Source organism: Protomyctophum bolini (genome assembly GCF_963924005.1).
Source record: "Protomyctophum bolini genome assembly, chromosome: 12".
NCBI classification, from domain to species: Eukaryota; Metazoa; Chordata; class Actinopteri; order Myctophiformes; family Myctophidae; genus Protomyctophum; species Protomyctophum bolini.
In genome coordinates this window covers 22,544,601-22,569,446 of record NC_137873.1, presented here as the reverse complement: position 1 = coordinate 22,569,446, position 24,846 = coordinate 22,544,601, and the positions used below count along the sequence as shown (strand labels likewise).

The 24,846-nt window shown below is 39.9% G+C and overlaps 5 protein-coding genes across 9 annotated transcripts; 4 read left to right on the top strand and 1 right to left on the bottom strand.

Annotated features, from left to right (window-relative positions):
* Positions 1-23: 23 nt before the first annotated feature.
* tmem59 (transmembrane protein 59) lies at positions 24-5,995 on the top strand. 2 transcript variants are annotated; one of them, XM_080778403.1, is made up of 8 exons: positions 24-318; positions 604-709; positions 951-1,045; positions 1,149-1,301; positions 2,212-2,284; positions 2,643-2,769; positions 3,515-3,632; positions 5,191-5,995. In XM_080778403.1, exons 1-8 carry the CDS (start codon positions 163-165, stop codon positions 5,338-5,340), a joined length of 978 nt encoding a protein of 325 aa, XP_080634529.1. In that variant the 5' UTR covers positions 24-162; the 3' UTR covers positions 5,341-5,995. The 2 variants fall into 2 exon arrangements, with proteins under 2 accessions (XP_080634529.1, XP_080634528.1); XM_080778402.1 differs by having other exon boundaries at positions 5,188-5,995.
* An 824-nt stretch (positions 5,996-6,819) lies between these two features.
* On the top strand, positions 6,820-8,337 carry LOC308326148 (low-density lipoprotein receptor class A domain-containing protein 1-like; the record flags this gene model as incomplete). The annotated part of the gene is made up of 6 exons (XM_080778955.1): positions 6,820-6,846; positions 6,946-6,994; positions 7,452-7,472; positions 7,574-7,711; positions 7,830-7,958; positions 8,157-8,337. The coding sequence occupies 6 exons, from the start codon at positions 6,820-6,822 to the stop codon at positions 8,333-8,335; spliced, it is 543 nt and encodes a 180-aa protein (XP_080635081.1). The 3' UTR covers positions 8,336-8,337.
* Positions 8,338-8,359: 22 nt separating this feature from the next.
* Positions 8,360-11,359, bottom strand: lrrc42 (leucine rich repeat containing 42). Its single transcript, XM_080778661.1, has 7 exons — positions 10,832-11,359; positions 10,586-10,717; positions 9,533-9,657; positions 9,344-9,429; positions 9,149-9,262; positions 8,958-9,042; positions 8,360-8,839 (listed from the first exon to the last, which is right to left on the bottom strand). Exons 1-7 carry the CDS (start codon positions 11,233-11,235, stop codon positions 8,538-8,540), a joined length of 1,248 nt encoding a protein of 415 aa, XP_080634787.1. The 5' UTR covers positions 11,236-11,359; the 3' UTR covers positions 8,360-8,537.
* Positions 8,861-20,565, top strand: yipf1 (Yip1 domain family, member 1). 4 transcript variants are annotated; one of them, XM_080778665.1, is made up of 10 exons: positions 8,861-8,885; positions 12,004-12,139; positions 12,388-12,542; positions 12,642-12,722; positions 13,016-13,103; positions 13,781-13,897; positions 13,990-14,156; positions 14,274-14,456; positions 16,273-16,375; positions 20,020-20,565. In XM_080778665.1, exons 2-9 carry the CDS (start codon positions 12,106-12,108, stop codon positions 16,345-16,347), a joined length of 900 nt encoding a protein of 299 aa, XP_080634791.1. In that variant the 5' UTR covers positions 8,861-8,885; positions 12,004-12,105; the 3' UTR covers positions 16,348-16,375; positions 20,020-20,565. The 4 variants fall into 4 exon arrangements, with proteins under 4 accessions (XP_080634791.1, XP_080634789.1, XP_080634788.1 ...); XM_080778663.1 differs by lacking the exon at positions 8,861-8,885 and adding an exon at positions 11,638-11,712; XM_080778662.1 differs by lacking the exon at positions 8,861-8,885 and adding an exon at positions 11,643-11,708 and having other exon boundaries at positions 11,998-12,139.
* Positions 20,566-21,963: 1,398 nt separating this feature from the next.
* Positions 21,964-22,716, top strand: LOC308326147 (uncharacterized protein; the record flags this gene model as incomplete). Its single annotated transcript, XM_080778954.1, has 1 exon — positions 21,964-22,716. One exon carries the CDS (start codon positions 21,964-21,966, stop codon positions 22,714-22,716), a length of 753 nt encoding a protein of 250 aa, XP_080635080.1.
* Between the last annotated feature and the right edge of the window lie 2,130 nt (positions 22,717-24,846).

Below are 24,846 nucleotides of genomic sequence, written 5' to 3'. Positions count from 1 at the left end.
ATAGACTGAAAATATAAATATAAACGTATTCTTCTCGGCTAGTTAACATAGCAACGCTGGCACAAATCTCGTGTTACTCAAATTCACGCGATATTAGCACCTAGCACGACGGAGGAGGAAGAAGGAGAAGAGTGTTGTTTGTTTAGATTTTACAGAGACAAGATGGGGACTTATTCGTCCTTTTATTCTGTTTTGGGGCTTTCCGTCGTGCTCGCATGCACATTGGCGTCTTCCGACGTCTTTGACAGCGTTTTAGGAAGCACAGCATCGTGTCACAAGACATGTCAAATGACATACAGTTTGCACACTTATCCCCGGGTGAGTACTGACTGAGTATTCATTGTGCTGCTAGCTCTGGTCCATAGCTCTCTAATGCCTAGTTTTAGCTATGGACCAGAGCTATTGTGCTGCTAACCATGTTAACATCTGCTAGCGTAGCAAGTGGGCCTTTCAGTGCTTTCAGATAACAATCATCATGTGACGTTACCATAACGATTTGACAGACAATGTGTGTAGTAGAGAATAATACTGTGCTACTTGCAGACAGCCATTCTGTCGGGGGGCAAAGCGTTGAACTTGAACTGGTTTGTTTGTTTTGTTTAGGAGGAGGAACTGTATGCCTGTCAGAGAGGATGTCGTCTGTTTTCTATATGCCAGTTTGTTGGCGACAGCGAAGACCTGAATCAGACCAAATCTGAGTGTGAATCAAGTACGTTGAGAGATATGTGGGGATTTTGCTGAAGAACTAATTGGTTTCCAGTCCACAAATGGTCACATTTATAATTGTATATAACTCCAGCATCTGTAAAAAGGGAAATTGTTCTATTTGTTCAAATGTAAAGTCTATGTCTACTCAGTCCCACAGTTAAGACTTTTATGCCAAGTCTGTCCTCCAATCTCCATAATCCTGTCTAACCATCTGTTACCATCTCTAAATGTACATACTGTAGCCTGCCGTGAAGCCTACACCCATTCAGATGAGCAATATGCATGTAACCTGGGCTGCCAGAGTCAGCTCCCAATTGCTGAGCAAAGGCAAGAGCAGGTACGAAAGGGCAGCAAACCACTTCAGTGCTTCTAGAAGACTGTTAGTTTGTCTGAGTGTACAAATGTGTCATCAAACCTACCTCACTTCTTTTGTTTCACAGTTGGTGGCCATGATGCCCAAGATTCACATGCTACAACCACTGACACTGGTTAGAGGGTTTTTGGATGATGTAATGAGCCAGGCCCACAACTTAATCACTTCCTCGTGGACATTTTACCTTCAGGCTGATGATGGCAAGGTTGTCATTTTCCAGGTACTGTCTGTCATAGAGTAATGTAATAGTCATATTACCTGACAATTAATTAGAGTTGTTCCGATACTGATACCAGTACCGGAAATGCCTTCATACTGCCTATAATGCTGGGTCGGGTATCGCCGAGTTTGGCAGTTCGCAAGTGTATCCACGACCCAATGTCATGATGATAGCCCATTTAGGTTACACGGGCAAACAACATGTGCCGTGCTAGTTTCGAGTGTGCTTAGTTTCGAGTGAGAAATGTCAGCCATTTGGTAATATCTCATCAATACAATAATGTGTACAGTATACAAAGTAAAAATAAATCCCTAGGGGTGACACTAGTGTTGCCAATGTCAATTTATGTGCATTAGGTTTACAAATGCTTTAACCTGAGTCAGACCATACAGCAGTTATAGCAATCATAGTGTATCACATCCATACAGAGTTAGTAGCATACAGATACTAAACATAAAATGTAATGCACTATATATTTATGGGTAGCGTTTATTTACGTTTGACACTTGACACTAAGGTCTCAGAGGCACTTACCTGTCGGGCAAGTACAGGTCATGTTCTACTTGCCCAAAGGCCCAAAAAGTAAATCGTCCATTATAAAATGATATCTTACGCTTGTAGAACAAATTCCAACCGATAACGCTGAGCACGACAGTCACTCGATTGAGGGAAACTGCTAGTTGTAATTGTAAAAAAGGTAGCATTGTTCTTGATGAATAGCCAATAATATTTAATCTATAGAAGGAATGCAAGTGCTCGTCGGGCAACCGTTCGTGTGGACCCCTGGTAGGTACTCTGTACCACCCACAAGCAATTTCAAGTATCGGAAAGGAGAAAATTGTGTTTTAGATAGATAACAGCTAATGTAACATGACAGTGAATCAAAATAGTTTTGTTTTCTGACCAACAGACTGAACCACAGATCCAGTTTATTCCCCAGTTTGAGCCGGAGAAAGAAGCCAAAGAACAACCACAGGAGACATGTATGCCCCTCTCATACTGTTCATAAACTAGGGCTGGACATTTACTTAAAAATATATAAACAACCAAAATTAACCAACTTAATCTAACCAAAACATGTATAGATTTTTACAAAAATAGAGAAAATAGCACATCTACAAGCTCACAACGTGCCGCATTGCAACGCGTTGTGAGCTTGTAGATCGTTCGTAATTGAGGCAAAAGTTTGAAATAATCTGAAAATTGATTTGAAGTCATATTGTCCCGCCATAGCATAATCACTGATAACAAGGTTATTAATTTGTAATGAGCAGAAAGCACAATGCCTTCATTCAATGTGGAAAAAATAATTATTGGATTCCTCTCATATCTCGTTTAAAGTGCGCGGTTTGAGAAACCCAATTTACAAAGACTACCAGCGCAGCTTCATCCAGGAGAGGGAGAGAGATATGTTTGCAGACCGCACCGTCAACTACGATGACTACAACATCTTCAGCTGTCTCTCAAGGTAACATAGCCCTATACAAAAACGTTGTCTAACTTGTATCTTATTCAAATCATGTAACCAGTTAATATTTTCAAAGGTATTAAGCGTAGGTCAGAACCATTTCCTCAATACATTTTGTCCTTTTGAGCATCAATGTTCTTGTTCGTGTAATCCTGGGCGCTACACTTCCTCTGCCAACCTGGGGGGCAGCGGACTGACCTCATGCCTCCTTCTATGCATGAGGAGTCCTGAATGTCAGTTTCTGAGTTTTCTTCAGAATATGTATGACACTGATTTACTATGACAATATGTCACATTAGGAGTCCACTAGGACAGTGGTTCTCAACATAATTATTTTCAAGGACCCCTTATAACACTAAAGCAAAGTTCATTTTAGTTTATAGCTCTGTGTTTCTGGTAATATCATCCGTTCATTTGTATGTCCATGGCAAAAGTAGACTTTGGACAAAAGAATATGCCACCACAACCAGCATGGCAATCACCCCTGCTTCCTTCATATGCAGTTACAAGTTACAACCCCCATTCTTCAAGACTCATTTGTGGAAAAAGACCATTGAATATCAAATAGTCTCCGATGACCCAATTTCTTAGGATATTTCCATTGGAAAAAAATCATAGTCTTATATTTAGGCCAATAGGGTATTTTCCTTCACACTTACTGTCAAGTACAATCACAGTCTTATGTTCAGTCACTGAGCTGGTCCATTAACTGATTTATGTTTAATCCATTATCCTGTTTCCTTAGGAACCCCTGGCTCCCAGGTTGGATTCTAACCACAACTCTGATTCTATCTGTACTGGTGCTGATCTGGATCTGCTGTGCTACTGTGGCAACTGCTGTAGATCAATATGTACCCGCTGAGGTCAGTCTTTGGCCCAAACCGTACCAATGATTCATCATGCAACTACTCGCAACCAAACGGTTGCGAGTAGTTGCGTGAAACCATTATCCCCAGTTGCTTTGGTCGTGGTTTGGGCTTTTCTTTTACACCCTACAGCTCTTATTTGGTTTCCTAGTGCTTCTATTTTTTACATGAAAACTAAGGGCATGCAGTATTTATAACATATTATGCTGAAGCTGTGGGTTCAGTCTTGAACCATGATTAGTTGCTTGTAATATTGACCATCTAGGGATGTAGCTATCTTCTGCTTCACTCTGGATAAAAGCATTAGATACTGTTAGTGTACATTTAAAGTGTAGTCAGTGGCGCTTTACCTGTGTGTTTCTAACTGAACCCCTAATTGCTCCCGATGTGCTAGTTGGTGCCTTGCATGGTTTCCGCTGTGATTGGTGTATGAATGTGTGCGTGAATGGGTGAATGTAATGCACATGTAATGCACAATCTATGTAAAGCGCCTTGGCTATATAAATGCACCATTTACCAATATACACTGACCGAACCGAATGAAAAGCCGGATTGTCCAAGTGTCTGAACATTTGTGACAACTATGATCCATCATGTCATTGATTGTGACATGATGGATTGTGGCTTCTTTGGTAGCCTACGTTCAGCAGTTCATTGCACAGAATACCACGGCGTGATACAAAAAAAGAATTACGTGCATGCGTAGGTACGGAACAGTACGGTGCACGCACGTGCACGCTAGAATGCGCCCCCCCCCCTACATTCAAGACATAATTAAGTACCCAAATAAATCCATTGGTTACTTGCATAACAGGTTTTCTGGTGGTGAGTGTGCTGTCTGAGCCCGCCCCCTAGATTCACGACTTGTCAAGTATTCAAATAATTTGCATGGTTGCAACAGGTTTACCTGTTGTGTATGGCTACAGTACTCCTGCTGTGTTCTGTCTGCACGCAACAAGAATGTCTCGTCCACCAACAAGAAAAGATTTGTCCAAAGCATTTTTAGTTTCGCTACTAGTAAAGAAGTTGTCTGATTATTTTAACTCTACTTTTGTGTTTGTGTGTCTAAATTAGTGCTATACCAAATTACCAATGTGTGTGTGTGGTTGTGTACACGCAGGCACTCGCGTTCATACTTCATTTCACCCCATAAGCTGATGACCCGGTCAACACATTCTTGACACAAACTGAGAGTAGTGACCAATAGACAACAAATTCGACTACAAATTCACGCCCACAAATGAGACAGCACCACCACTTCTAACTCATACATTGCCTCTGATTGGTCTACCAAACATTCCCTTCAGTTTCGTGACGCACGGTCACACACGGAACCTTGGCAAGCTTCTGCTTCCGGCAAAAGCTTGCCTCCATGTTGCCTGCTCTCAAGAGACGCACGCCCGAAGTAGGCGTCTACCTTTTTACCGTATGTCTATGTGGGGAGGAACCACTTCAATGTAGACTTGCTATATGCAACAGGTTGTTGAGCTTTTTATTTGTTGTCACTTTTGATTCTATACCAATGGCTGTGATTTCCTTTGATTGCTTTCAGAAGCTGAGCATCTATGGTGACGTCGACTACATTAAGGATCAGAAGTTGACTCCATACCCAGCATCCTCCCTGGTGATCATCACTTCCTCCGGGCAGGAGGAAGAGGCTGGGCCCCTGCCTTCCAAAGTCAATCTGAACCAGTCTAACATTTAGGAGCCAATATGATTTTAAATGAGGGTAATTTCTTCCTAATAATAAAGTAAAATTGCTTGTTTCCCTTGGGCAAAATACCCTTGTATCTTGCTGTCTAAATGGGGTTAACTACTTTAAGCACATTTTCTATGACTGTTGTGTAATATCTTTCTTGCATTTGGAATTGAAGTGATGAGCAGGGTGTTTTTTCTGTATATTGGTATAATTGAGGCATTACACTAAAGTAATGGCGGTACAAGCCAAATAGCTTTTGGGGATTTTTTTCCTACTGTTGATGTACTTATTTTATTGAATAATGCTTTGTTAAACTATTTGTGACTTGAAGTAAAGGTTTCAAGGAAAAGCTTAAACCTAGGGTGAAACTGATTTGGTTTGAAGTAGATTATGCTTATAATTGCTGACTCTCCCTTTGCGGTCTCGTGTTTCGGATGCAGTGGATAGCCGGTTTCGAGATGAGTTGTATAATGATGCCGTTAATCTGTATTAAAAGTGACAGTGCATAAGTATTTGTAACTTCACTCTCTTCACACACCTATCTTTCTCAGAGTGAAAATTGTTCACAAATAAAAGAGGAAGTAAAAATCCACGTTGATACTGTTCTTTTATCTTTTTCCTTATTTGTTTTAAACTAACCATTAAAGATGGAGTGCCACAATTTTTGTATTTTCCAGTTTTTCCATGTGTCTATGAGGTGACTACTTCATTAGACACCCTGGAGTCGTTTTTATGTGCAATGGTGTATTAACTTTGTATTTAGGGTTTCTTCCTGGAGGCTGAACCCTTGACAGTCAAACGGGCCAATGAAATAGACAGTAATTTATATAGTGACATCACATTATCAGCCCCTCCCCCTTTATCATACAACTACAGCTGTGGGTGCTGCTTCAGTTCAGGTGGATCACCACCCACCAGGCAAACCTGGCATACTTAATGAACTGGTGGACGTGTCCACATAAAGCATGATTTTAACAAATACTGTACACTTTTTGGAAAAAGTTCTTGCTCCTTATATTATAATACCTGATGATCATGTTTTAGGGTGGAAAGAAATCGTGGCACTCCATCTTTAAGGCTCTAAACAAATTCCTCCATGTTGGCTGTAGAAATTGCAATCATGTATAAAGTCCAGTGATTTATAAGGTCAGAAGTGTTGTACATTAACTAACCTATTGCCTCTTTGCAATATAATGGTCAGACTATATTGGTTAATTTATGAGTGCTATCAATCCTTTTTCCATAAAAGTGACACCTACACAATCTGATGGTGAATGTACTGTAGTGTAGGTATTGTTTGGATTTGGTGAGCAATGAATTTGGTCTGCATGTCTGAGCTGGCATCAGAAAAGGTGTAGTCCTCTGTTTAAACTGTAACCAAGTGATGACCACCAAGCCTTCTTGTCATACAAACAGCATATTTCACAGTGCTGTATAGCTGAAAAGCCAAGCTGTATAAACAGGTCATGAATTGGCTAATTCAATATGAAATCTAACAGGACCCATCCACAGGTAATGTAAAGTCAAATGCAATGTCTGATGTTTACAGTATTGGGGTGTTATGTACTTATTTTGTTTGATAGTACATGTAATGGTTCTTTTCCATGTCAGAGACATTTGGATGTTCATTCAATTGGAACAGCTACAACACTTGAAGATGGTAAGCATATTGTTTAAACGTGATTCCAGTATCACTACAACTTCAGTTACTGTGGTTTTTAATCATACATTTTTATTATTTAACTGCCTACCCGAGACAACTATATCCCATACAGGCATACAGTAATCATGTTTCATCTCTACATTGATGTCATGTTCTTACAAATTAAATTGTTACAACAAAAATCAAGAACAGTGTTGAGACTTAAAGTAGGAATGACTCATATTGGTTCACAAACAAATAGCAAGTTTGGAATCACTGTACAATCTAACATTTTATTTAAATATAATTCTGTGCCTGTGGTTAAGCTGGGTTAAAAGTACCTTCTTATTTCTAGACTGCTGCCTGGAATGCTGTGGGTGCCACTGTTGCAGCAGAAGGACCATCTGTGTTGCTAGTGTTGTGCTGTTATGTCTTGCATTAACTGTGATTGGTGTTGTACTTGCCTTGCTATTAGGCATTCCCAAACAACCACCTGGTAAGACACCATGTTTTTTTTTATTAATATATTGAATTATAGTCCATTTTTACTAAAACAAGTGTCAAAGGTGTAGCATTTGTTTTTCATTAATTCTACAGTGAACCGTTTATGTAGAACAGAAAAGAATGGCACAGGCTTCCTTTGTGATGACAGAGTGACCTGCCTACCACCCTCAGACCTCTGTGATGGAGTCTTGAATTGTCTCAGTGGAGCTGATGAGGACAGCGCCATGTGCAGTAATGTACCATGACACAACTTACTTATTGTATTGTGAATAGAAGGGTATTGGAAAATGAAATGGGGGGCAGGGCAAAATTCACAACTACCTTAAATGTGTTTTTAATTGATTTTTAGTTGATCTACCCATCCACCTTCCTGGCTATCTTGTCTTTCGATGTGGGAATCCATCCAACTGGATTTTCATTGATCAAAAATGCAACCACATCAATGACTGTGCGGATTGTTCCGATGAGATCGGAACATGTAAGTTTAACAAATGTAGGCTTTTTCTACAAAACAGCTGTATGCTATTTTCTGACAGTTAGCCAAACACATCTCCTCTCCACAAGGCATAACATACCGTAATGTACAGTATGAATATTTGAATGTTAACTTAATTCCAGTTTAATTCAGTAGGGTGAGAGCACAAATCTGTTTATTCAACATATACATGATAAACCATGTGTAAACTGTGTGTCTTGTTAGATGCTGCCTGTCCGCTTTCCTGTAGCATGGGATGGTGGCCCTGCAGTTCTGTGGAATTCCAGTATTGTGACTGCATCCCACGCAGTTTGTGCCAAGATGGCCAACAGCACTGTCATGACTGGTCTGATGAGTACATCTGCACGAGGATAAGCTAGCTAGGCTGTGGCCCACAGAATATAAATATAGAAAGAAGATTTATACAAATTAAATGAATTTATTTGTAAGAAATAAATAAAATTAAGAAAAGTGTAGCAACTCTGCAGACAACTTTGGAAATGTTTCAGGACCAGCTTCAGCTTAAATATTAAGTTCAACATGCTTCCTGTTCTCCCTGTTCCAATATTACCACAACATGCTTCAATAGTTGTCCAGCAGGTCCATGTCCTCTGCTGTCAGAGTCGACGAAGAGAAACGCTTTGATGGAGGACTATGCTGTTGATTGTCATTGTTCTGTGATTCACGCTGCCTTTTTTTGACACCGTGTCTGGCAAGCTGTTTGTAAAACCTTGTCGTGCCAGACAGTTTAATCTCAGTCATCGGATTGTTCTCTTGTGGTTTGCAGAATTGCAGTCTGTCCTGCTTGTCTTTTTCTTCCATCTGCTCCTGCGCCGCCAACGGCATTGCGTGCAAAACATCTCTGACAAATTTCTGCCTGCCAACTGGAAAATAAAGCATTTTAAAGACTATATCTGCTATATCTGGTGAGTGATGGTCATGCTGGATACCAGTTAAGTTTATGGCTGCAATGTGAATGTCATAGAACGAAAAACAACTCACAAAAGTGAAGCGCTGATTTTCTGGATTCCCCAATCTCTTTCTGTTTTGGCATCTGTGTTGCATTTCTTTCCCATTGGTTTATAACCTGAAAATTAAATAAATATATTTTTAATATAGGATCTTGACTGAAAGATTTATACACAAAGTCTAATACTGTATTTCTTCTAACAATAAACTTTAAAACATTTTACCTGTTCTGCCCAACCTTCCGTTTTACATTTTGAATGATCAAAAATCTCCAGTGGTTGCTCAGAACAAACAAGCCCCATCAGGTCCCATATGGTTGATTTTAGTGACGTGCCAAGCTGTAAAAATGAACGACATTTAAAATCTCAAGACTGCTACATTATTGCAGGCAGCATAACATCACTGTAAAGTAAACTCACCCTCAACTTAGTCCCTGATAAATCAAGCTTCTCTACTTTTGGGAGGCAGGCAAGATATCCAATAGCCCTTTCAGAGATAGGATTGTCTGTGTAATAAAACAAAAGTAGAATTGATCAACAGTAAAACACATTCATTATATTTTGCAACTCTAGATTTTTTTTTACAATGGGATGAATGTAGATACTCACGGGATAGATCCAGGACTTGTAGATGGCTCAGGCCCCTTTTCATCATAATCCTGATGGGTGCAGTCAATGTTTGTAGGCCAACATCTGACATATTGTTCCCTCCGATGAAGAGCTGAACCAGACTACTGCAGAGAAGATTAAATCAGACAACATGTACATCATCCATTGTTACTTGCGTAAGTAATAATTTCGCCCGGTCTGTATGCACCGTCCCAGCCAACCCGCCACTTTTGATGCGTATGCAAATAAAACAGCACATTTGTACCTGATTTGCTGGGACCAGATTACATAAATGACCATATTTCTTACGTCATCATTGAGAGCTAGTCATACATATAATATATATATAATCTGTAAAATAAAATAGCAAATTGTGCCTGATTTGCTGGGACATGGTGTGTATATGTATGACTAGCTCTCAATGATGACGTAAGAAATATGGTCATTTATGTAATCTGGTCCCAGCGGGTCTGGGACGTTTTTTGGCGCAAAGTAACCACAGTATATATATCAACTTACAAATTACATATACATAGTATATGTATAACTAGCTCTCAATGATGACGTAAGAAATATGTGGATTAAAGGACCCAATGCCAGAGTGTAATTGGTTTTCGATGGTGACGTAATGACGATACGTTTTAGTGTTGGGAGGATTAAAGGTAATGCTCCTGTGTATACATACATGTATGTAATCTGGCACCACTGCCGTTTCAGGCACAATTTGCAGGGACGGTGGAAACGCATCAAAAGTGACAGTTTATAGGTCTAACGTACTTGCAAGCTCTGCTTGCGCACTAGTTGGCCATTTATGGTCTACTAGTGTGCAACAAGCAAGTATGCACTCGACAGAGTGCAGTTCTAGTTTATATTGTTTTCTATGTAATTTATCCATGATAAGTAAAAAGATACGCCCACATACTGATTATCTTCTCTGTACATGAGTTCATTCTTTAATAAAGGCAACGTTTTGGTCCCTCCGGACCTTCCTGGCATCTATATAATTTATCCAACATTTTTAAACAAAGTATTAAGTATGGAATTATTTATTACCTGGCCAATGACCCAGATGTGAGATGCTGGAAAATGTCATGATTGTCTCCTAGTCCACAGCCAAAGAGATCCAGGGACTTCAAACTATGAAACGTTTTGATCTCATCCATCCTTTCTGACAGGAGAGCAAACCTACAAAATAAATCAAATGTCCATGCTGCTCAATGATAACTATTACTGTGGTGACCAGATGGTGACATTGGATGGTTATTTACAATGGAGGCGCTACAACACAGCGTACCCTACCTGTTTCGCAGACAAAGGGATCCAAGTATCATGTCCCCATATGCATCACTGAATAACTGCAGGGCCCTAGGGGCCGTGTCTGGTTCCAAAAACACATGTTTCTCTTCAGATGCTGCAAACAGCTTCTCTCCTATTTGGTCAGGGAAGCCAACCAGAGACTCCACACAGTGGATGTTGTCAGCTATGAACGTCAGGCTGATATCAAAGAGCGATTTGGTCGAGTATCTTAGACTTCCCTCTGCATTGTACGTGAACACGAAGTGTTCTTTCTTTAGCACTAGAGGTTTTGCCCCATTGCGTGATGATGACACCGACTTTGTCTCCTTCAGTACTATGCCTTTGACGAGACGGAGTTTTCCTCTCTCGCGGACATAAACCGTACTGTCAGCACCAGGATCACACATTTCGACTTCAAAACGAGGTTCTGCAAGAGGGAACCAAACGGAAACGCGATTTCTATGAAACGAGTCTGCCCGATTTGTTTTTATTTAGTTTTGTTGTAGCCGCCGTCTGATTGTAACTTCCATGTGTAAATATCCTACCGGACGTTACGTAGTTTCTTGTCGTTAGCCTCTTTGCTCTGATATCAAAATAAAGGATCAGTATTAAGTAAGAGATGAAAGTTGGTGTGCAGTAAATGTATTCTTAAGCAATTGTTTATTTTAGCTACAACAATATCAAAACATTAAACGTGCATAAATACACATGTGAAAATATATTAGCCCAGACAGCAATATTTCAAATCACATTAATTTAATAATAATATTCTGAACTCTTACTTTGAAAATAACATAATAACGCTATTGTTATGTTGTCCTGGTCTGTCTGCAGTGATACTCAGAGGAGTGACATGATTTTTGGGACCAAACAGAACAACGTACGTGTTTTTATGAATATATAAATGATGCATGACATGTACGTATTATTTTATATACGATACAAGCTAATCATCCAGTACTTCGTTAGCATTAGCGATAGCATCATGGTACTGTCAAAACAAAACGACGTGGCACTGGCATTGTGTTGTGTACTCAGCTGAGCTAACGTTATAGCTAACTTTTGCATACTATGCTTCACTGAATCTGTATGTATGTACTGTTAACATGTTTTGCTCGAAAACGGGGAATGCTTAATATAGCGTCTAATATGTTTTATGCTTTCCACAGGCTCAGCTGACTTATAGCAACAAGTGGTGGTTGCTAACCTAAACTTCATGACTGGCTAAGCTTTCCTTGAGATCATAATCTTCGGGATCCTAAAGAAAATCCTTCTAAATGGCGTCCCTAGACGATCATTTTCAATTTAAAGGTGTGGTTACATTTCAGTTTGCTCTCTATAATTACAGTACATAGTTGAACTTCTCGGATTATTAGTCGTATGATATGGGCCGTTAAAGTTATGACTCAACATCCAACGTCATTGCATGCTCTGCATTTATAGTAATACTTATATAATTAGTACGGTAACATTAATATTATGTCAAATAATGACGTTACCTAGTAACATTACTTTATTTCTCAAAGTTTTTTTTGTTCTGCATATTTATTTCTTGTAAGACTTTGAGGAGGCAGACAATCTGCTGGGAGGCAACAGAAATGACATCACCATCAGCATGGAAGATGAGGATGTCCACACACACAAACACAGCAGACTAGCTGGGATGACTGCAGAGGACAGTGAGGACACACTTGCTGATGACGACAAGGCAGAGGTATAGGGACACGGGAAGGCATTAGCAGTAATAGTGCAAATGTTACAGGCATCTAACATCAATATAACCAACACATTTCTGTTTAAACTTTCTTTGTAGCTACTCGGTGGACAAAAGAAAAGTGCCCCTTTCTGGACATTTGAATACTACCAAACATTCTTTGACGTTGAGACACATCAGGTAGTCTGTTCTGTCATATTCATTTATGAATCGAACCAAAATATAAATTATCACAAGTATCCTTGATTAGACCAGCTATTAGGGTTGAATGATTTGCGAACTATTACGAATGGGGTTTGATAGTCAAGCTTCCACTCTGTTTACAATATAACTATCAAAACATTATACTTTCAAATTGATATTTTAAAGTATGATACCAGTGTTATAGCATGTTTAATCCATTTTCTGACTGACCTACAACACTATTTTGGAAATTGCTTGCATCATTATGATTATTTTGACATATCATTCAGGTGAAGGATAGAATCATTGGATCGGTACTGCCATGGCCCGGAAAGAACTTTATTCATCTCTACATTCGCAGAAACCCAGATCTCTATGGTTCGTAACAATAATCATCATCATCTCATTTTCACATATAAAAGCACATACTGCTTTGCTTATCAGGCTCAAGAGCAGGCTCTAGTGTCTTTGGTGACTAGTGACTACTCTAGTCTACACAAGAAAGGTGCGCAGGGCATTCCTTGTAATCTTGTGTTGCAAAATGTGTAAACATTCCCTCACAGGAGCCAGTTCTAAATACCCCACACCCATCCAGCATCACATTGGCCTAAGGTAGTCCATTACTGAACCCAGAAAGCTTGCTTCCTGGGTTCCTGGTTCCTGACACACACACACACACACACACACACACACACACACAGACCTTTTTTCATTTTTATTTTGCGTGCATGTTTATTTTGTGTGTGTGATACAGCTGCGCCCTCTGGTTGCGGGCGGGTGGTGTAACAGCGGGACAGACAGACACACACAGACAGACAGACAGACAGACATGATCTGCAGGGTCTCATAGTTGGTGCTCACAGCGTTTGCAATAAAAGCTCAGCTGGTGGCCCCTAGAGGCTGTGCAACTCTTTACACCCAACTGGATCAAAGGGTTTTGAACCCGCTGACCCAGAGACATTACTACAGGTATCCTTAGGATTCTATATTATGTATCCTCAGTCCTGTCATGTTCCTCTTGCCCTTTTTGTAATGCTTTATTCCTGTTATTTTAGGTCCATTTTGGATTTGTGCTACCCTTGTGTTCGCCATTGCCATCAGTGGAAACATATCAAACTTCCTTGTGCATCTTGGCAAACCAAAGCACAAATATGTGCCTGAATTTAAAAAAGGTTTGTTTTATTTTCTTTGCCATTCATGAACAGAAAGAATATTAATTTTAATTCTAAACATGAACGTCACTTTATTTTGTTGTGTTTTCCAGTGACCATGGCTGCAACAGCGATCTATAGCTATGCTTGGCTGGTGCCTCTTGCCCTCTGGGGTGTCCTGTTGTGGCGAAATAACAAGGTCATGAACCTGGTGTCGTATTCCTTTATGGAGATTGTCTGTGCCTACGGATATTCCCTTTCCATTTACATTCCTGCAGTGGTAGGTGGTCAGAATTGTATCTTAGTTTACGCAGAACTACTTGAAAATGAGTTGGACCTTCATGTGCAAATTTGCCTGTGGTTGAAATTATTCCATGTACAATTTCCCTGTTTGTAGGTGCTGTGGATCATCCCAGCTGAACCACTGAGGTGGTGCACCATCGCTGTGGCGCTCTGTCTCTCTGGCTCAGTGCTGGTGTTGACTTTCTGGCCAGCGGTCAGGGACGACCACCCCAGGGTTGCCATAGCAATCATGGCATCCATTGTGGCTTTCAACATCCTCCTGGCTGTGGGATGTAAGGTAATCGCACATGTTCGAACAGTGTCCCGCTACAGTTGCGGTGCTGATTTCACATAATTTTTCACATGACGTAGACCCTGCACTTTAGCCATATAGAAGGTAAAGTTTTGGAGAAACGAGATACAGCAATCAGTGGTGAACCATACCTTTACTGACCCAGTTTCGCGGAAATGGTTGCACCAATCTCATTTACCCTCAGTCTCCCCTTTAACTTAGCCCCGTTTGGAACAATATTGGTCACCGTTCGCTGGTGTTGCACTCTACGATTGGATCTACCTTTTAACATGGCTATCTGTCTTTGTTTGTTTGAACAGCAGTGGAGTAATGCGAGTGAAACAGCCTGGCTCTACTTTGTAGCGTCTGATTGCTTGGTTATTTAGCTAAACGTCTGACTCTAACCTGTTGTGGTTTGCTTAGCAACATAGCCTTGTTAGACAGTGTGGCCAGCTCTCTACCAAGAGACAAAAAAAAAGTGTCACAAAGTGAGTGCATCTCATTATTCACCTGAGCCATAGCATACATATTCTGACTTATTATCGTTTACTGACTTATTTCTTAATTATACTAACCTAACATACTAGAAGGGGTATGATATTTATTTCAATGAAATATAATGAGTGGTATGTCTGATTGAAGTACATTTAATTTAATGACAAATGAAATTAATATTTTATTATTCAGATTGGATTGAAAATGATGATCTATCATGTTAAATGTTTTACTACAACAACAATCCCACCCCCATAGTAGAGATTAATAGAATACATAAATTTATAAAAATAGCACAACACAAAACAACAAAATGTACATTACAGAATATTAACTGCCAAGAATGGCTGTTTCAAATACAATGCTCCACTGCCAAAAGCAATAATCTGTTCAGTGGTTTACGATAGCTGGTGCTCTTCGCCAACGTATGAATGGTTCTAGTTTGCTGCTAAGCAACAGATACACCAGGAAATGAACAACATTGACTTGCATTTCAAATGACAAACACTGTCTGCTTCTGGCAAATGACCAGAACTACTTAATATTCACTAAAACAATCACGTTTTCAGGTCATGTCCAGGTTCATGAGAATAGGGTGTGGTGGGTGTCGGGTAAACAGTCCTGTTCACAATATCTGAGCTGAAGAGAACAGCGTAGCAAAACGAATTAATTGTTTAAACTTCAAAGGATTCAATTAATTATAATTGTCATGTTGAAACATATCTGTCCAAATGTACTGTGGATGTGCCCCTTATGTCATCTCTTATTGCCCCAGGCATGGGTCGATCTGTATATCATGTGATCAATCTTAACTTAATTTATCCTAATTTCATGTCAGATATTAGATCTATGATTTATCATCCAATTTGATGATACATTTCGCATAGTGGTATTAGTATTCTATCATTAGTATATCATCTGTTTGCTTTTTATTGATCAAGTCAAGGATGTATGGTCACCACACAAACCGGTTGTCCACCAGGGTGCCATGTACTGTATATATCTTATGTACAGTATATGTGGAATGATTATTAGTCGGTGTCACGTTTGCAACCAACATGACCCGGACCTTTAAAGGTCGTTAAGCATATTCTGTGTGTAAACTCACTAGGTCAGGACTGTAGAGGCATCAGATGTCTAATTAGGTTCATGTAATTAGTCTCTGAAGCTTGTAACAAGCTTAATGTGAATGTGAATGGGTACAAATGGAATCAAATTGACCCTTACGTAGGACACATTCTGTGTAACTGTCTACCGTTTGCATTCACTTCACTCATGCTCATGTTTCGTCAATCTCTTTTTTTCCCTTTTCTTCTTTCCTATCCAGGCTTATTTCTTCAGCAGACCAGAACCGGTTACGCAGGGTGATGTTACAACTCCAGCGATCAAGGCACCATCATAAAGTCTCTGCTCTCGTTCTTTGTTTAAAGGTGAATAGCAGTGTCATAGAATATGTTCTGTTTCATAGAAATGTTATTTTCCCTCAACCATTGTATTGTAAGCCCATTTTCTTCTACACACAATTATTTTATACATTAAAGGGACATTTCACAGTTAGAAGAAACTCCAGTCACAATTTGAAATTTGCACTCTATGGCCCTCATTTATCAATTGAGTGTAAAATCTGCCACAGATTCGAGTGTAGGTTTCGTAGTATACCCACGTCGCCACGGCATTTATAAAGTGATCGCAAACAGCTGATCCTTCCTTCATTTCGTTCCGACGTTAATAAATGTGACGGCTGAAATCTATCTGGCACGCCCTATGAAATCAAGCCTCGCCCTCGTTTTTGCGACATGAACAACTGCAGTACGACCTTGGAAACCATAGTTACGTCAAGTCAAGCCTTCCTTCCTTGCCTTTGCTGACCACCTCACCCCCCTCTCATACACGTACACAGACGCACGCACCCACATGCAACTTGCAAGCAACTGTCACTGTGTGTTAGTTGTATGCAATTATTACAATGTTCATTCATTTAATATACAACAAGATTAGTGAACGAAAACCTGAACCTGTGATTATGTGAAGCATTAATTAAATAACATTGCTCACGACGTCATTGGAATGAGTTTGGACAAACGCGGCACAGCTCATGACAAATGCTGTTTTCCTCCGCTCCTGTTCTGTCTGTCACTGACCTGCATGCACGTTTATGGCATTACTCACTGTATATTAGATTGCCTCCGCAGCCTAAAGTTTAGGAAGTGAAGTTGGCACCCCGTGATTTTCCATATGACAAAAAAAAAAGAAGCAGTCCCCACTTTGCGCTGCCTCGACACTGTCGGCATGTCACATTTATTGGCATTTGAGCGCGTCGGGTTTATCCTTAATTAAAAGGACGAGACGTAACGCGAGAAAGACATGGCTGTAGATTGCACTTGCCGTTGGTTGGTAGACTTGACTATAGCTGCATAGCCTCGGTCCCAGGCTTACTTATCTGCGAAAAGAAAATCTAAAGCTGCAGCACTGCAATTGCCTCTCGATCCAGTCATGGAAGTTAGGAGGGGGGGTCGGGCGGGCTACCAGTATGCGCTCATGCAAAACACTATTTAAATGGCTTAAAGCATTGTTTTTAATTGCGAGATTTTAATAAGCTTGCACACTTGGAAATATCCTACCAATTTCATATGACATGCCTTTACAAAATGTAGGCTATTATTAGTTTTATACATTTTAGGAGTGAAAGTGGGAAGGCTGTTTTACTGAGACATGTAGTCCAGGAAGGGAGACCAATGCCTGTGACATCAAAGGCATTTTGAAATACTAAAATATCTAAAACCACGTATGCTTACCTTCACCCTACAAAAGGAATCTTTAGTGTACGTTATACAGTATCCATTGCCACTGCACAAACTTAACTGTTTTAAATAGACACTTTAATTTATTATGCAAATGATTGATTCTTATTCTTCTGATTAGGATTAGACTTTTTAAATCTACTCTGAGGAAGGCTGAGTCCGAAACGCGCCAAATTCTCAATAAATAAGAAAGAATGTAAATGAGCCAGTCTTGGTTGCTAAACAGTGAGGTGATGGATAATTGGGGTAAGTTGGTGGAGCATCTACAACCATGTCAGGGGGATGAGGTGCATCATTGCATGCTCTGATCCAGCAGCTTCCTGATGTGTTTACCGATACTCCTGGTTTGACCTCGGGGGTTAAACATGATATAGAAATAGGGGATGCATTGCCTGTCAAGCAGCATCCCTATAGGTTCAATCCTAAGAAGATGGCTGCAGTTAGAGAAGAAATAAAATGCATGCTAGAGCATGATATTATTGAACCTAGCAGTAGTGATTGGAGCTCTCCTGTGGTACTCGTTCCAAAACCTGACGGGAGTATTGGGATGTGCGTGGATTTTCGCAAAGTAAATGCAGTGTCTAAAGCAGATTCATTTCCTCTTCCCCCAAATTGAGGACTGCATTGATAGGATTGGCTCAGCTACATATGTGTCTAAGTTTGACTTGTTGAAAGGATATTGGCAGATGCCTTTGACAGAACGGGCCAAAGAGATTTCAGCATTTGTGACTCCCGATGGCCTATATCAATTTCGGGTCCTGCCGTTTGGTTTGAGAAACGCTCCGGCCTGTTTTCAGCGTCTGATGAGCCAGGTCACCTGAGGGCTGATGAACTGTGTAACATACATCGATGATGTGGTGTTGTACCATGATACGTGGGACGAACATGTAAATGAAGTAGCCTTGCCAAGCCATGAGGCCCATAGGGCAGGAGCCCATCTCCTGTTTCTGTGTACAAGTACACCCCCTGGACATGACGCTAGTATGTCACAGGGACTTAACCCCAATCCAACCCTTGATGCTGAGTGTCAAGCAGGGAGGCATTGGGTCCCATTTTTAGAGTCTTTGGTATGACCCGGCCGGGGATGGAACCCCAACCTCCCAGTCTCAGGACGGACACTCTAACCACAAGGCAACTGAGCTGGGACGAACATGTAGCTCATGTAGGCAGAAGCCAACCTAGTCATTAACTTGGCAAAGAGTGAGATTGGCCAGGCCCAAGTGATGTATTTGGGGCATTTGGTGGGTCGTGGCCAGGTCCGCCCACGTGCTGCTAAGGTACATGCCATTACTGATCTTCTTGTACCTCAGACTTTTATAGAAAGTTTGTTCGTAATTTTGTGGCAATTACAGAACCACTTACAAATCTCTTGAAGAAAACGGTGAAATATACTTGGAAGGAGAAGTGTCAAATAGCATTTGAGCAGGTAAAGACAATCTTATCAGCCTGTGTTAGCTGCACATGATTTTGGGAAACCATTTAAGCTGGCGGTAGATGCATGTGATGTGGGAATCGGAGGGGTGCTCATGCAGGAGGACATTGATGGTATGGATAGACCAGTGACTTACCGTACTATTCAAAAACTCTGAATCGACACCAAAAGTTCTATTCAACTATATAAAAGGAAGGGTTGGCCTTGGTGTTGCAGCATTTTGAGATCTATGTGACAAATGGTTGTGGGGAGGTGGTGGTGTATACTGACCACAACCCTCTGGTTTTTATTGAGAAGTTTAAGACCAAGAACCAGAGGCTCTTCCGATGGGGCCTGGTACTGCAGCAATACAATCTGAGCATACAACATTACGACACACGTCCATCCACGTCTTTTAGGTCAGGGTAGCTCCTATTTATCTGTTATTTAGCGAGCCATAGGAGCAACCCGTGACCCTTTTATTTTGGAGTGCTGCTTTTTCCACTTTGGTGGTATTAGAAGTAGAACCAACATAATCATAGCTGAGCACCCACTGCCTAAACAAAAAGGCATATATGATTAGAATATAGTATACTTCTTCATATTTACACATACATTCTCTTTTTTCGGACCCGTGACACACTGTCAGCCTAGGTGCCCCAACGTCTATGCCAGCCGCCCGGGCCTACAAATACATTCTCAATCAATTGTAGCCACATATTGGTATCTTTTAATGTTTGAATGTCTACAAGGGACATTATCTGGGCTTGTTTTCCGGTGTGTTGTCAAACACGTGATACCAGACTTCCTGTACATGATTCTGTCTTCCCCACATCAAGTGTGATTTGTTTTTGAATTGCAGGTTCTCCCGTTGCCTTATTAGAGGGAATCAGGTTGCCGTAAATGGTGAAGTCATGGGTCGTCTGGATTTCACCTAATGCTTGCCTATTCTGTCTTAAGCCATTAAGACCCAATCCGCAAATGAACACTCTTGGAATGGGTTCTAAACTTCTTTAATGATACAGAATGGTGTTACCTCTGCTTACTGTTTATGGTTATGAAGGCATTTTGTATATATACGATTTCATATAGTTTAATGGGATGTCCATACATTCTTTGTACTTTATGTAAGTATGAGCTGCAAGAATTCCACTTTTGTTAGTTTGTAAATGTCGGGTGTAATACAAGCACAAACAATAACTGCATTTTATCTTGATTAGATGTGCCCTAATTTTAATGCCAAAGTTCTAATTCATTCTAATTTCACATGGGATGTGTAATTTGTGTAACTATCTCTTAAGAATGTTGTCTTATTGTGAGACATTGTATTTGACTGCAATCAAAGAGTTTTTCTTCTAATAATGTATCTGTTCATAAGTGTTTGGGGATGGGAAATAAAACTCATAAAATGAAAATTCTATGTGTATTTGAATGTTACTTTTCTATCACACAAAATGAAATATATTTAGCAAAATATTAATTATTGAAATGACATTTGAAAAATCACACCTGTGTGAAGTGGGGGTGCTCTTATCATCATACATCATCACATTCTGGCCAATCACAATTGGCATCCTTACTTTTTATCCTCAAGTCCAATCCGGCTAATCACTTGTGGCATCCTCAATTTTCTGTCCTCACTTTTTATCCTCAATATGTACATTGCTCAGCCAATCAAATCATGGCTATGTGGTGCTCAGCCAATCAAATCATCGCTATGGCGTACGCACACTGAAAAATATTGAACCAATAGAAAGTATTAAAAAGTACTTATATGGTTATTTTTCCGGAAAAATTAACATTTTGGAGTTGATTGGTTCCTTCCCGACAGATATGTTTAAAAAAACCGAGGAAGCTTTGCACACAAACAAAAAGATGTTTCATTGGTGGGACAAGTGTACAATTACAGATTTGCAGACCAGAAATGTGGTCTATAGTGTAAAGGATTATAGTTGTAATTAATTATCTTGGGTCATCTTCAATGTTTTAACTCAATGTGATATAATGTGTTGGAAGGTAGAATCTATTGTTAATTATATAGTTGTAGTCATTACAATGACATTCCAGACTTTCCATACCAGTCAGTCCAGGAGGTCTGGGGAAAGTGTATCTATGACTGCTGCAGACAATGTCAATGTCAAGCTAGTACATCTGTACAATTTGAATATTAAATATTTAAGGATGCGATTGTAACCAATAGGGGCACAAGTAATTGCAGCATCCTAAGATCAAGCCCTTACTCTGTGTGCTTTTGGCTACTGCTGCAGGTTTTCCAGTGCATCATTCTGAAAAGATGTGTGGTCTGCAGCTACAGATAAACTCTACACTACAGTATCATTGTTTTGCATGGCTTGACTGCAGTGGAAAATTATATGAATAGCCTGCTCTAGTACTGTGGGCTGTTTTCTCATCTTGTGGTCAGAACACAAATATCCCAAATCAAGTGTGTTTGTAATACTGTAGTTTCTGACAAAAAGGGTTTTAATTAACAAAACAGAAAAGATGTTACTTGAAACTGTGTCAAGGGGTGGCGGTGGCCTAATTAATGGTCATTCTAGCCCTAGCTTTGAGTTACACTGGAGTTGGCTCTCAAACAGATAACACTAGTAGCAGAATGTCACCTGCCTCAGACATGTGCATGCAGACTGCCGCTCTTCTTTTTTAAGTGGATTTATGAGTGGATGGTGTCCCAAATGGGAATTATTTTCAGTCATTTGTAAGTAGTAATGATTTGTCATTTCCATTGGATGATATTTTGTAATAATGCACTTTTGATTACTTTGTCACGGTGAGACTTGAATTCAAGATGGCCACATCAAATGGCAAAGACAAAGTGTCCAAATTCGAGACATTAAGACTGTTGGAAAAATGCAGAAAGGAAAGGGACGATGCCGTACACAGAGAGAGTGTTTTCAGAGAAAAACTGAGAGCATACGAATCAAGGTTCCGCTCCACCGAGGCACTAAAACAGAAATTTAAGACTCTAACAACAGACAACAAGGAGCTGAGGAAACAAGTGAAAACCCTTCGTTCTGAGATTGGACTTGAGGCCAATCCCAAATTCAATGGAAAAACCACAAAGGACATAATCAATGACCTGCATGAGAAAGAGCGTCAGTGTGCTTCCTTGGTTGAAAAGGCTGGAAAACTGAGCTTGACTATTGATGATTTGACATCAGAGTTGGCAAATACAGTCACCTCTAAAACTCTTCTGGAGGACCAGGTCGTATCACTGCAGCAGAACCTGAAGGATATGACAAATAATCAGCGTCGTTTGCTGAAATTGTGGGAGGACAAGAAGGGTCAAAGAGAGCAACTTTCTCTTCCTGCAATTTCCCAGAGACCTGGACAGAAGCCATTGGTCCATAAGGCAATCCAAACAGAGATGTCTATCAGTTCATCCCAAAAGCTGCCAGTCAATGCATTTGAGACCAAGCCGTTCCGTCGAGATAGTGAGAAACGGTCCACGTTGGATAAACACAGTTTCACAAATGGCAATAATCATCATCATGACAAGAAAGCTTTTGTACATGATGAGACTAAAGGATTTCATAACTGACAATGAATGGCACATTGACTGATAGTCCTTGACAGCCTGATTTATATTTTTCTTACAGCCTCTTTGAAAAAGAACCACAAAAACACAGTCAGGCCGAGATGGATATAAATGATGCAACATTGAGACTCTGAAAACGAGGAGCGATAATTTGAACATACTGTAGTTGTTTTATTGTAGGCCACGTTTTTACATTGTTTTTGTTAAATTTTGTAATTATTTTACCATTCATAACACATGAAGTGAATTCACTTGACCATAATGTATTTTTTCTACTTGTATATTTGTATTTGTATATTGACACAGTTTTTATTACGTGGCTATGGATGTAAATTAGCATTCTTGCTAAACTCCGGCATGTTTACATCTTATATTTTTATACTGATTTTCTGACTGTCTCTATCAAATAAACAAATGCATAAATGAAGAAGAAAAAAATAAATGAATGCTCCTTTTGTGAGCTTCAGGTTGCCTAATGACTGTATGTGGATACATTTTTTTTTAAATCACACCCGTGTGAAGTGAGGGGCGCTCTTATCATATCTTACAACATCAATTACAACATAATGTTTGTTTAAGCAACGGGTGCTTATGTTTGTTTTAGTCCTCAAAACAAAGTCTTGGCGTTTTCATAAAGAAGCATCGGTGAAAGACAAACATTAAAGCTGCATATAGGAGGGGCTAGCGCCCCTCAAAAATATAGGCCTACCTAGGCGATGTAGTGCAAGCTGAATGTTTTGTTACGCAGAACAGGCTTTATTGAGAAATCTGATGTACAAATTAAATGACTGAATGATTCTCAGATTGCCATTATTTGCTGCTGTAGGATCCTAGGCCCAGCTATATCTCAGACATGCTGAAACCATATTAACCCCCAAGAACCAGGTCATCTGGGGCTGGCCTACTGGCAGACAAATATAGTCTGAATCAGATCTGTGCCACATCAAGATTGAAATCTGATTGATTTAAATTAGTCTGACTCTAACAGGTCACACACTCATTTAAACAAATCAGATTCCAATCTGGATGTGGCTCAGATCTGATTCAGGCTGCCAGTGTAAATGGGGCCTAATTGTTCTCAGGTTAGGAAATCCTAAAATATTTATTTAACATTGCTTATCCTAATGATGTCTAATAATAGATAGGTATTGCCTGGGCTTTAAATGGTCTGTGTTAAGTGTTACTTTTATTTGTTTTTATTTTATCAAAGGTGGGAGTATTTGTTCTAATTTATATGCTCCTTTATCTTATTGTAATTGTATCTATTATATTCTTAATTTTTTAAAGTGCACTGTTGCACTCTGTATTCTGTAAAGCACTTTGAATTGCCTCGTATGAAAGGTGCCTTGCTTTGTCATCAGACCTCCATCATCAGCCTGTCCCCAGTGCAGTAGTGGATTTAAACAAAGTACATTTACTTGAGTACTAGCCTATAGAGCATCTGTACTTTATTTATTTATTACTTTCACTCCATACATTTCAAAGACAAATATTGTACATTTTAAGTAGGCCAAATATAGTGAGCATAGCAGCTCAACAAGCTCACAACGCGACATGTGAGTTTGGAGAGTGAAATTTGACCAGGAGAAATAGCTTACTTTCTTTGTCATCGACTAGGATTAAGGTATTCATGGTTTAGGTCTTTAAGGTCATATGTTTGAGGCAACAAGGGCTGAGAATAGACCATGCTCTGGTTTTAGTATTGTTTGTGCGATACCGCAAATGAAATGTATTTTTTGTGTACCTGAAGCGTCTCTGTAAATAAAGTTATTTCACTTTGAGGTTGAGCCATTTTATGTAGTTTAGGACGAGTTCAACTTTGTGTTCTATGGCGTATTTATGATCCAAATAATGTAATTTAAAATCCACATGGTAACGTGCTAGCCCTGAAACATGACTGTCATAATCATGACATGTCATGGCTAGTAACGTGCCTGATTTATAGGCATTTGTATATTTATTTATACCCAATACTTCGTACTAGAGGAGAAGCGTCTGGCTGCAGGGCACTGAGGGCAGGTCTTGGACTAGAGTGGAAGCGAGTCAAGCTTCCTCACCCTGGCATATGTTGCCAACAGGCAGTGAGCGGGGCAGGCTGTAGAGGACTAGAGGTCCTTCGAATGCATGTGGCGC